Source organism: Nelusetta ayraudi, unplaced genomic scaffold (assembly GCF_046127955.1).
Source record: "Nelusetta ayraudi isolate G7.1 ecotype Tasmania unplaced genomic scaffold, CSIRO-AGI_Nayr_v1 ptg000067l, whole genome shotgun sequence".
Classification (NCBI taxonomy): Eukaryota; Metazoa; Chordata; class Actinopteri; order Tetraodontiformes; family Monacanthidae; genus Nelusetta; species Nelusetta ayraudi.
Window position 1 is genome coordinate 135,848 of NW_027466117.1, and position 11,653 is coordinate 147,500.

Below are 11,653 nucleotides of genomic sequence, written 5' to 3' on the forward strand. Positions count from 1 at the left end.
TATTACGACTGAAAAGTCCTACTATGAAATGTAATATGTTCTGAAATTCAACCATTAATCACGAGTTAATAAAGCTCTTCGTGGGTCAAAACTGAGTCTTTGGCTAAAATATCAATGCTAACAACAACAACAACAAAAAAACGAGAATTGTGTTCAAAGAGTGTGACCTGTTAGGTGAATTAATGGATTTAGTCGGACAGTTACTTCGCAAAGCAGCTGGGGAGTTAATCGGAACGGGATTATTCGACTAATATTAACTCTTAGTAGCCATGTCCGTCCCGTGTAGAAGCAAGTATAAACATATTAAAGGTGGAAATACTGTCAACCTTTGGGTTTACATTTACCTTTTCTACCTGGAACAACGGGAATCCTCTAGACATACACCACTGATGACATCACAATGATCTGGAATTAAAGAGGATTGGTTCAGACTTTGAGAGACAAACATACAGACAACACATTCAAATGACACAAACGATGTAGAGTTTTGAGTTCATCTGTAAATGCCACAAACCGTCTTGAGATTGAGACCTGTGTAAATAAAGGTTGAATAAATCATTTTTGGTACACAGAAAAATGCTCTTGTTTTGAAAACTTTTTTTTTTTTTTTTTTAAACTAATTCCTCCGGTTTATTCCACAGATTATTCCCAAGCATCTGCACAAGGGTAAGAAATGAAACATTAACTGACAGTGTTTGGTAATTAAACAAGTTTCATCAAGTGCTGGCCATCAATTATTACTCTTGAACTGGGTTTTGTTTCACGTATGTCTTGCAGCTATGGGTCCTATGGTGGAGGTGGTGGAGGGGGCGGGGCTAATCAGGGCTATGGTCAGTCACCCGGCCAGGGTTACAGCCAGCAGGGCTACGGAGGCTACAGCCAGAGCCCCGACAACAACTCCGGCTCCTACAACCAGGGAGGCTACGGCAGCTACGGTCAAGCCCAGTCAGGTAGGACCAGACTGACCATCAGCGGCGACGCACTGCCGTCCTGGTCACATGGTCACCCTCACCACTCCCCTGCCCCCCCTCCTCCCCAGGAGGATACGGCTCTCCGCCGTCCAACCAAGGCGGAGGTGGCTACAGTCACCCCACACCGTCCTACAGCTCCGGAGGCTACGGCAACAACAACAACAACAACCAGCCGTCCAGCATGAGCTACAACCAGCAGTCGACCTTCTCTGGGTACAGCCAGCAGCAGCCGTCGCCTCCGTCCCCCCCAGGGTGAGACGTCGTCTGCTTCTTCCCCTGCATTGGAGATGCGGACGGAGATGTCGGGGGTTGAATTTGAAGAGCTTTCTTTCCTGCTTTCAGCTACGACGGCGGCTCACAGACTCCCGGCTACAGCCAGCCGCCAGGTGGAGGACACGGCGGGGGAGGCTATGGCGGCGGTGGCGGTGGCGGCAGTCAGGTTGGCGGCTATGGGGGCAGTGGGGGCCACCAGCAACCACCACCACCACCACAGCACGGAGGAGGTCACTACAACCCACCTCCGAGCTACAGCTCCCCGCCGCCGCAGAGCTACAGCCAGCAGAGCCAGTACGGGCAGAGTGGAGGTGAGTCATGGGTCTGCGGTTCGTCCTCGCCTTTACCTGAAGCCGGCGTTTTCACCGAAGCCGCACTTTTTCGAAAACGCTCCTCGGCGTGGATCAGTTTGAAAAACACAGAAACCAATCCTTTTTTTTTTTTGGAAACGCTGATGTCACGGCTGTAAGCCCCTCCCACTCCGCCGCCCTGCAACCTGGGCGGCTGTGAGGTGCAGACGACCACTCACAACAACAACAACAACAACAACAACAACCACGTCAGGCAACGGACCTGCTGCTGCTACTGCTGACCAGCCTGCAGTCGCCCATTAACCTCCATCACAACAAACCGCAAACAATTTTGATTTTTGATTTGATTTGATTTATTTCGAACATGTAAGAAAGGAAAGAGAATTAAAAAGGATACAAAACCAAATACATACAAGAAAATGAAAAATAAATAATAATAAAAAAAAATAAATGTATATATATGTATATATATATATATATATATATATATACATATATATATATATATATATATACACACACATATATATACGGTGCTAGTTCAGGTCTTCTTCTTCTGCCTTCAGGGGGTAAACTTGCAGCGCCACAACAGGCCAGGTATAGGCACTACATCGTCGCAAAAAAACAGGAATTTTTCTGAATGCGTCTGCGTTTTTTTTCAAGAGCGTTTTCGAAAATGTGAGATTTCAAAAAAAAAAAAATCTGTGTCCGTGTAAACGGCTCCTTATATACGCACATATTAAAAAAAACAAACAAAATCCAAAATGTGTTGACTCAGGATATGGAGATGAAAGCCCACCAATGGGGGGAGGAGGCGGCGGAGGAGGAGGAGGGGGATACGGCGGTCCTGATGGAGGCTACGGTCAGGATGGGCGCGGGGGCCGGGGCCGTGGCGGAGGCTTTGGCGGACGCGGCGGCGGCGGCGGCGGCAGCGGATACGACCGGGGATTCGACCGAGGTGGTCGAGGTGGACCAAGAGGACGAGGAGGCATGGGGTAGGTCTGCCGGACCAAGTCCAACCAGGGTGTTGAGTGAAGAGATGCATGGAGATGTTTTGCCTTTTAGAAATGAAAACAATCGTTTACATCCGTGTGACCAAACAGCTCAGAGGATTAGAACCTTCTGATGCGTGACTGGAAATGGCCGTTGACACGCAGGCACAAATCAACACCGAAACCCAAAGACCCCAATGCATTAGTGTGTGTGTGAGGTGAACACACACACACACACACACACACACACACACACAGAGCCAGAAGGTGTTTGTCAGCGTCGCTTGGGGCTGCAGCTCTGGGTTTCCACCAGTTAGTGGGACACTGGTGAAATAAGGTCTGGTCAATATTCCCATAGTAACTACTCTTCATAAATAAAAGCTGCTATTGTAACGTGACAGAGGATGCACCTGTCCTAATACCAACAAGACCAAGGTATGTGTGGAGGGGAATACAGTCCAGCCCTACGTCCGTCATAATAGGAAGCAACACGTTTTTGTTGGACTGTCAGAGAGCATCGGCTCAGTGTTGTGGGAGAAATCGCGTTATTATCCCAATATAGTCAAACTCAGTGTCTGTGAAAACCTCAAAATATGCAACGGTTCACTGAAAAGAAAACAAAAAAACATCACTTCCTGCGCTGTAAACTATCAAGGGACATGTTAAACTAATAAGAAAATACTCACGATGCGTCTCCGATGTTTGAGGCCGGTAAACACGAGAAACGCTGTGACCAGGTGGCAAAGGGGGAGGACGCCACGAGAGCCCAACTCGTCGTGGCTCGGTGTCCCCAAACCCAGCCTGCTGAGGTTGAGAGACGACGAGAGACGCCGTCGTTCATCAGTCCGTGATGATAACTGCAGGAATATCCATCCAAGAGTCTGGTCAGGACTGATTGCAAGCAGAGTTGCAGGAGGAGTTCCTCGCTGGGAACCTAGTGGAGTAACAGGGTTGGGTTCGAAACATCAAAGCAAAACTCACTCACAGCTTTGAAATATGCTCGACACGACAGAACCTGTGTGAAGAGATTTGAAGCGGGAGTGAAAGACGGTGGGGAAAATAATTCCTGGTGAACTGGGATTTGGTGCATGTGGGTACCTAACAAACCCGAGAGAAAAACCCAGTGAGCAAACCCAGTGTACAGTGTACACCGCTAGATCCTGCCGGGCAGGAAACACATGACTGGATAAGTAAAACGCTGTGACGCACAAAGTGGTAAGTCGATGTTTCTTTCCTGTCAAAGTTTGTAGTTTAATCTCCGACTCTGTTGTCTTCATGTTGTCGCTGACGAGATCTCCGATTTCAAACTAGTTTTTCACTTCATTCTTCTTTTGCCATCCATCCTGAGCAGTGTGTATGTCAGAAAGGCCACCTCGGCCCAGTCAGTACTAAATGTGACAGCTAGATGTGATCCGCTTTTAAAACACAGGAGCTACGCGGAGCGGAAAGCTGCTAACAGTGTTCGGCCGACGGAGCGTCGAGATAATTCAGACTTTCCTCCCATTTGTTTTTGTCGACGAGATTTTTTTTTTCTTTGCGAAAACGGCCACCGTCTGAAACCCACTGACATCCCACAATGCATTTCCATGGCCTGCCTGTTGTCACCGTGACCACCACTCCTCCCCCCCTCCGAGCAGTCACTGTGTCATTCTCTGCTTTAATCAATCTTTGAATCTTCTCCTAGGCTTTACCTTCTCTCCAGCCTGGTCTAAGCTACTAAACTGGGGAGGCAACAGACAGTTGAGTTTACTCGTATCTGGGAAAAAGGAAAAGATTTCTAGAGTTCTAATTTGGGAGATTGGTTCCAAAGAAAAACTTTTTTTTTTCCCCTTTCAATTTGTGTTAAAAAAAGAAGAAAAAAAAAAAGATCATAAGAACCTTAAAAAAATACACCCAAAATCCATCCAGGGGTTGGCCGGGTGTTGGTGTTTGGGTCGGTGAATTGACACAACTGTTAAATCAAGTAAACTGGGGTGCATTGGAGTCACCAATAAAGACTTGGTAGAACTTAAAGAAGGTAGAAAGAAGAAACTTCTGCCGCTTGAGAACATAGAACAATAAGGTCTTTTGTCCTCAAGGTGCCTTTAAAGACTCTTAACAAAGTCGAGCTGGGCAGACTGAGGAACAGAGGGGTGGGGTCAAAACCGAGGAAATGAGTGAAGGTTACCCACAACCCCCCTTGAGAGAAATGGCTGTCAGCGCCGGCCTTCAATGCGTGTCGTTTCTGTCTTCCTCCTCATCAGAATGGGCGATCGTGGAGGATTCAATAAGTTTGGTGGTAAGTGACAAAAAAACAAAACACAAAAAGGATGAAATGAGAAAGTGAAAGCTAAAGGAGGGTGGTGGGGGAAACTGTGTGTGATCGATGTTGAATGTTGGAAACACTCACAGAGTGATGTCGAGTGTTTCAGGGCCTCAGGTAAGAACCTCTGAACCGAGGGGAATGTCCAGCAGGGGGCCTAGTGGTGCCTCTGGACCGTGGATGTATTGTTAAGACTTCCAAACATGGTGGAGCTGTGATTTTTTTTTTTTCTCAAAGGCCGCTCGAGGTTAGCGCGGCTAAAAATTCCCATGCTGCCCTAAAAAGCTAAAATTTTTTTACAAAAGTGGTTTAGGGCCACAAGAAGAGAACAAATATTACAAGAAGGAGAATTTTATTTTAAGTTTTCATTTCAAGTTTTAAGTTGAAATTTCGTGATCAAGTCAAAATTTTAATAAAAAAAAAAGTTGACGGAAAAAACAAGACGACATCTCTTGAATCAAGTGGAAATAAAGTAGAACTTGGTGAGTAGGCAGTTGAAAGGTTCGCCCACAGTAATCAGGGAACCTGGCAAAAACGGAAGTACACCACTAGACTTGCGCTAGAATTGCAAAATTTCGATTTTATTCATGAAATTTCGTCTTCTTTTTTTTTTACGCCAACTTTATCTTTCGAAATTTCAACTTTATTCTGGAAATTCTAACACGCTCTGTGCGGACCGTGCGGAGCAGAAGTAACCCAGAAGCCAACAAACAGTTTCTCTGGGACATGATGGTCGGGCCGCCGTATTGGACCCTGGGGGGAGCGTGGTCTGGACCGGTCCCACGACGCAGGGCTCCTGGCGTACTGTAGCGGAGAGGCACTGTTGAGCCTCTGAGGTGGTGCGTTTGGGAGGAGGTGAACATGAAGAATGGAAGGAGAATCACGGAACCTTCAAAGCCCTGCAGTGGAGGAGGAGGAGGGGGAGGAGGAGGAGGTGGAGGAGGTGGAGGAGGTGGAGGAAGTGGTGAATCACACTGTGATTTGGTGGCTGAGCAAACCGAAGCCGAAGACCAGCTGCCGCAATTAACACACAACTTCCTTGTTGTGCCTCATGCAATGGTTGCCAACAACAGGCACCGCCGGATCAGGTCGGCGGTCTCCTGATGTGCGCTTGCTGGCTCCACCTCCGATTGACCTCCGTGTGGTCTCAATGTCAAGGTGTTGCGTTTTTTCCACTGGAGGATTCCAGTGCGGTGACAACAATGGACTCAACCCCTCAAAGGGCCACAATCGTTTTTTTTGACAGGTGTTGCGCTATGATGATTTCAAGCCTGTTTTAAAAAAAAAAAGAAATACACAAAAGTATGTGTGCGAAAAATATATATTATTTTTAAATCTGCGTCATTATAAGGATTTGAAAAAAAAATCTCATGTAAACTTTGGTACAAGCGGGTCCTTTAAATGAAAACTGAATGACATAGCATTTATTGACGAGTCTGAAAGAGGAAGAAACTGTTTTCCAACACAAGAAATGACTTTGTGTCTCTGAGTGTCAGACACGGATGCGTTTTGGAACCTGAAACCTGAAAGATGATCCACACAATTTGCAAACTAAACTTGACAAACTGCTGCGTGCTGTTTGTACGTTGCAACGCAAAACCCCCCCCCCCCCCACCCCCACTGCTTTGAGTGTTTCCGCGGGATTGTCGTGAACATTTTCACACGTGTGGGTCGGTGTCGGGGGAGGGGTCTTTGGCTTCGGCCAGAGCGAGAACGACCTGCCAATCAAAAACACAGTGTCATCAGTAGGACAAGAGTCCACCTGCAAACACTTTGGGCAAAATTAAAATGAGTAAAGAGTGAGCACAGGGGTCGCTGGGTCCTATCCCAGCTGTGTACACACACACACACACACACACAGACACACAGACACACACACATCTCCGACTGACAACTCCTTGGTTTGCCACATACACACGCACAGTCAACGCGTTTGCCTGGGAATGGAGCCAGCAACCTCCTGGCAGCGAGGCAGCGCTAGCAGCGTTTCCACCGCCCCTTGGATTGCACAAAGCCTAAAGATGGCCATAAAAAGCGGTGATGGAAGCAGCTGCACTCGGAAAAACCTCTCACATACGGCTGAGAGGTCTTGAGGCGCCCGCGAGGAGGTTTTTCAGGCGTATCCATGTTGAGGAACGTCGCAAAAGTGTCACGCAAACACTTTTATCGCATTTCTACGTCAGCGGACGTGACGCGCGGGGTCACGTGACCGGTCCACTTCAGGTGAAAATGCCGCGCCGTGATTGGACGGAGGAGGAGTGCAGAATGTTTTTTTTACAAGTCGTCAAAGAGTGTAAGAGTGTAACAACCATTCTGGACAGCAAACGAGCGAACGCAAACTCAATTCCTCGAGAATTACGGCGAATGCGCTTCACGTCATTCAATGGAAACACCTGCAGATGGCAGTTGTACTTTGTCGAAATTTTAGAAATGTCACGGAAATGCAGCTCGCGCGAACCACCGCGCCAAGAGTTCCAAAAGGAGTGAACTGATGTGTGTGTGACCAGGTGTTTCACACCGTCACTCACGGCACACTCGCTGCCTTCACTTGCTCAGCCTGACGGTGGACACTAGGGGGCGAATGGGAGGCGGCGGGTTCCACTCGCACCCCCGCCACCGAGGGGGTCGGACCTGATGCTGTCGGTACCCCCCCCCCGCCTCCAGCAACCAGTTATCGGTTTTTTTAGCGGCGTGCCGCCGTGACTTGACCGCTGTCCCGACCAGCTGGCAGACTGGTGCGCCCACACCGCTGCTGCCTGTGCTGCAGCTCACACATCTGCACACGCACCAGTAACCACCAATGGAAAAAGAAAAGTCAAACCAGTAGGATGTGATGTCAGCTGCAGTTGTGTTGCTTTCCCGACCATCGATTGTTGATTGAAAACCTCTGCTTTCCTTCTCAAGGCCCGAGGGACCCGGGTCACGGAGGTCCTGGCTTCAGTGAGTGGGGTTTTTTTTTTTTTGGTACTGACTCACCTTCACCAAACACGAGCCATTTGTGAATCGCTCCCGCTGAGCCCCGCCCGCCTCGCTGTCGCCCCCTGCAGTGCAGGACCAGGATAACTCCGACAACAACACCATCTTCGTGCAAGGCCTGGGAGACGACTACACCGTGGAGTCGGTGGCCGACTTCTTCAAGCAGATCGGGATCATCAAGGTCAACCCTCTGTCCCCAAGCCCCACCCACATACCTCCCGCCGAGTGTCGCGTGTCGCTGGTTCAGGCGTCTCTTCTGCCCCCTTCAGGTCAACAAGAAGACGGGCCTGCCCATGATCAACCTGTACACCGACAGGGAGACGGGGAAGCTGAAGGGGGAGGCCACCGTCTCCTTCGACGACCCCCCTTCGGCCAAGGCTGCCATCGATTGGTTCGACGGTGGGTCCAGTAAGCCTCACCTTTTCTCCTCTCTCTCTCGCTCTCTCTCTCTCTCTGCGTTCTCCGTTCTGATGGTTTTTTCAACAGGCAAGGAATTCAGCGGGAACCCCATCAAGGTGTCCTTCGCCACCCGCCGGGCCGACTTCGGAGGCCGAGGGGGCATGAGGGGGGGTCGGGGGCGAGGAGGTGGGTGGTGGGCGTGGCCAGTTGGGCCAGCTATGTCGCACTCTCGGATCTAACCGGTCTGGTTCTCTGTGGGCCGCAGGGCCGATGAGTCGCGGAGGAGGAGGAGGCGGCTTTGGTGGCGGCGGCGGCGGCCGGGGGGGGGGCTTCCAGGGAGGCAACGGAGGCGGTGCCGGGGGAGGAGCCGGAGGCCAGCAGAGAGCCGGAGACTGGAAGTGTTCAAACCCGTGAGTCTTTTTGACCCTGTGGGACTGTGTTACAATGAGGGCTGCCAGCAGGGACTGGTCAGCAGGGACTGGTCAGCAGGGACTGGTCACATGGTGGCGCTGTCGTTAGCGCTGCCGCCTCACCACAAGAAGGGCGTGTTGTTGAAGCCGTTCGTAACGTTGACGTTTCACAGTAAAATACAGCAGCATGGACGTTACAGCCAAGAGGCTAACTGAAGTTAGCCCAAGCTAACTGAAGCTACTGCTCAACGACTGACTGCCCTCACCCGCACGTGACACGCGACTGATCGCGGTTAGCGATGCAATGTTCGGAGATTAATCTTGATTAAAAAAGATTAATCGACAGTTAAATTGTATGTTCCGTTGCTCTCCCGCAGTAACTGCGGCAACCTGAACTTTTCCTGGCGGAACGAGTGCAACCAGTGCAAGGCGCCGAAGCCCGAGGATGCTGCTGGGATGCCCCCGATGGAGAGAGGTGAGCACAGCACCACCTTCCCGCCCTCACCCCCCAGCCCTCACCCACTGTGCCGCCACGTTTACCGATCACATGGTCTCGACCAGCAGGGGGCTTCGGAGGAGAGCGGAGGGGCGCCTTCGACCGCGGCGGCTTCAGAGGCCGAGGTGGCGAGCGAGGCGGCTTCAGAGGAGGGCGGGGCGGCAGCGGCGGTGGTGGTGGCGGCGGCGAGCGGGGGGGGTTCTCCCCGGGAAAGATGGACGCCAGGTGAGACGAGTTTGTTGCACTGGCTGACTCCAAAGCAAACAACATGGAAACCCTGGCTCCACCCTCCTCACAGTGGCGTCAGCTGCTGCTGCTGCTGCTGCTGCTGCTGCTGCTGCTGCTGCTTCAATGCAGAGACTCAGCAGTGTTCCTCAGAGAACCAGTTTTTAGATCCGGTGCTGTCTATACACTCTGTGTGTTGACAGGAATAACAACCAGTTCAAACACACCCGCTCGCAAGTGCGTGCACACACACACACACACACACACACACACACCCACCTGCTGGGCCACCTGACTGAGTGTCATTATGTAACCTGCTGGTTGTTGTTTTTCAGAGGTGATCGTCGTCAGGAGCGCCGTGGACGTCCCTACTAGAACATCTCAGCCCCCCCCCCCCACCACCATAGCCATCACCCAAACTGCTATGTCCCCTCTCTCTCCCTCTCTCTCCCCCTCTCTCTCCCTCTCTCTCACTCTCTCTCTCTCTCTCTCCCTCTCTCTCACTCTCTCTCTCTCTCTCAGTATTTGTAGCTGTGACTTTCTCTGTTTTGTCATGAGCCACTTTTTTGTTGTTGGAGGATCTTTTAGGAAGACTTCCGGGTACTCATGAAAAATATTTGCTATTAGACGCAGAGACAGACAGGCTGGTCGCTCCACCACAGTTGTTTTCCACACACACACACACACACACACACACACACACAAACATGTACCTACAAAAGAATCCTCTGCCTTCAGTTTCTCCTGGGTCCTAAATGCTGAAGCTAAACGTGTCAAACTGTCTGAAACTCTGCTAGCCTGCTAGTTTCTGTGAGTAAACTCCTAATTTATTCTTGGATTGTTTTTTTGTTTGTTGGCACTGCATGTTCCGTTTTGTTTTTATCATGAGTGTTGATTAAACTGAAGAGTGACTTTGTTTGATTTTTTGTGATTTATTTTGATTTCAACCGCGAGTCACCGCACAGCAGAAGTCGCTTTAGCCACGTCACTGAGCCGCCACTTCCTGCTTTATTTCCAGGCGTCTTCGGACATTTTAAAAAAGAAGAAGAAGAAGCTTCAATTGAATTTCTGGCTGGTGCTTTTAAATGCCATAATCATCATCAGCACAGCCTGGAGGGCTAATGTGTAGTTTTTCTTTTTCGCACGCCGCTAGCCATGCTAGCAGCGCAACCCACCAATCAGCTGGAGCCGGCGGCCGCTCAGGTCCTAGAAATACATCCAACAATTTGCGCCCTGTCCGCCCTGAGACCGGTAGGTTGCGGGTTCCATCCCCGGCCGGGTCGAACCAAAGACTGTGAAAATGCTCCTCGTTGCCTCCCTGCTGGGCTCTCAGTGTTCAGGGTTGGACTTTGGTCGGATCAGCCAATGATTCCTGGGAGCGGCGCCGCTGCTGCCCACCGCTCCCCTCAGGGGTTGATGGGTCGAATGCGGAGGACAAAGCTGGCATCCTTCAGGATGTGACCGTCACTGGGACGTTAACTTCATAAAAAAAAAAAAAATCAATCACTGAGTAGAAACCAGTTTGTGGCCTGGGGAACTGGGTCACCCTGTTGTCGCCTCCTGCGGTGAAGGTGAAGGTGACTGAGCATTTTTACATAGTTGCAGGTATTATAGCACATGCTTGGCGGCCTCGGACCGGCAGAGCCAGTTTGTGTTGTTTTTGTGTTGCCTGTGACTTTTGTCGGCCTCTGTGGTTTTTTTCCTTAAAGAAAAAAAAAAAAAAAAAAGAATAGAAACAAAAAACCCACCATTGATTAAGGCATGAAAGCAACCAGGAAGACTCTTCAGGGTTCAACAGCACCGCTCTGAAGAAACGGAGTCGAGCTGTGACTAATTTACTGCTTAATGAACCTTGCTCCTCAAACCCTCCTCATGAATTCCCACCAGGAAATGTTCTCTTCACGGTTGCTCTGCGTCACCAGCGAATCGTCGCCTGTGTTCTGTAAAATCTGGACATCGATCTGCAGGCGGCCCGGTGACTCTACTCTACTGCCCTGACCGGTTTTCAGCAGCCTCAGCGGGGGGGGGACTCAAACCTAACCGAGCGAGCGAGCGAGCTGAAGGTTTCCTCTCCTGGGGTCCTCCCCCCCGGACCCCAGCGCCGGTGACACCGTGGGTCTTTTTCAGTCAACCACCTCATGGCGACAGGAAGCAGCGCCCCAGGCTGTCACTTGCACTCAGTCAGTCAGGAGGCCTTGGCACCTGTCCATCATCCACCACAGAACTTCCCCCTGCGATCATTAATGTATGAGAGCAAATTTACACAGGATTGTTTGGATTTGAGTCATGTGTTTGACT

At 50.3% G+C, this 11,653-nt stretch overlaps 1 protein-coding gene across 1 annotated transcript; it reads left to right on the plus strand.

Moving 5' to 3' along the window:
- Window positions 1-766: 766 nt before the first annotated feature.
- On the plus strand, window positions 767-9,795 carry fus (FUS RNA binding protein). Its single transcript, XM_076041488.1, has 13 exons — window positions 767-950; window positions 1,040-1,223; window positions 1,314-1,555; window positions 2,334-2,550; window positions 4,791-4,825; window positions 7,754-7,789; window positions 7,897-8,006; window positions 8,095-8,233; window positions 8,312-8,410; window positions 8,490-8,634; window positions 9,012-9,109; window positions 9,199-9,355; window positions 9,691-9,795. The coding sequence occupies exons 1-13, from the start codon at window positions 767-769 to the stop codon at window positions 9,728-9,730; spliced, it is 1,686 nt and encodes a 561-aa protein (XP_075897603.1). The 3' UTR covers window positions 9,731-9,795.
- The last annotated feature ends 1,858 nt before the right edge of the window (window positions 9,796-11,653 follow it).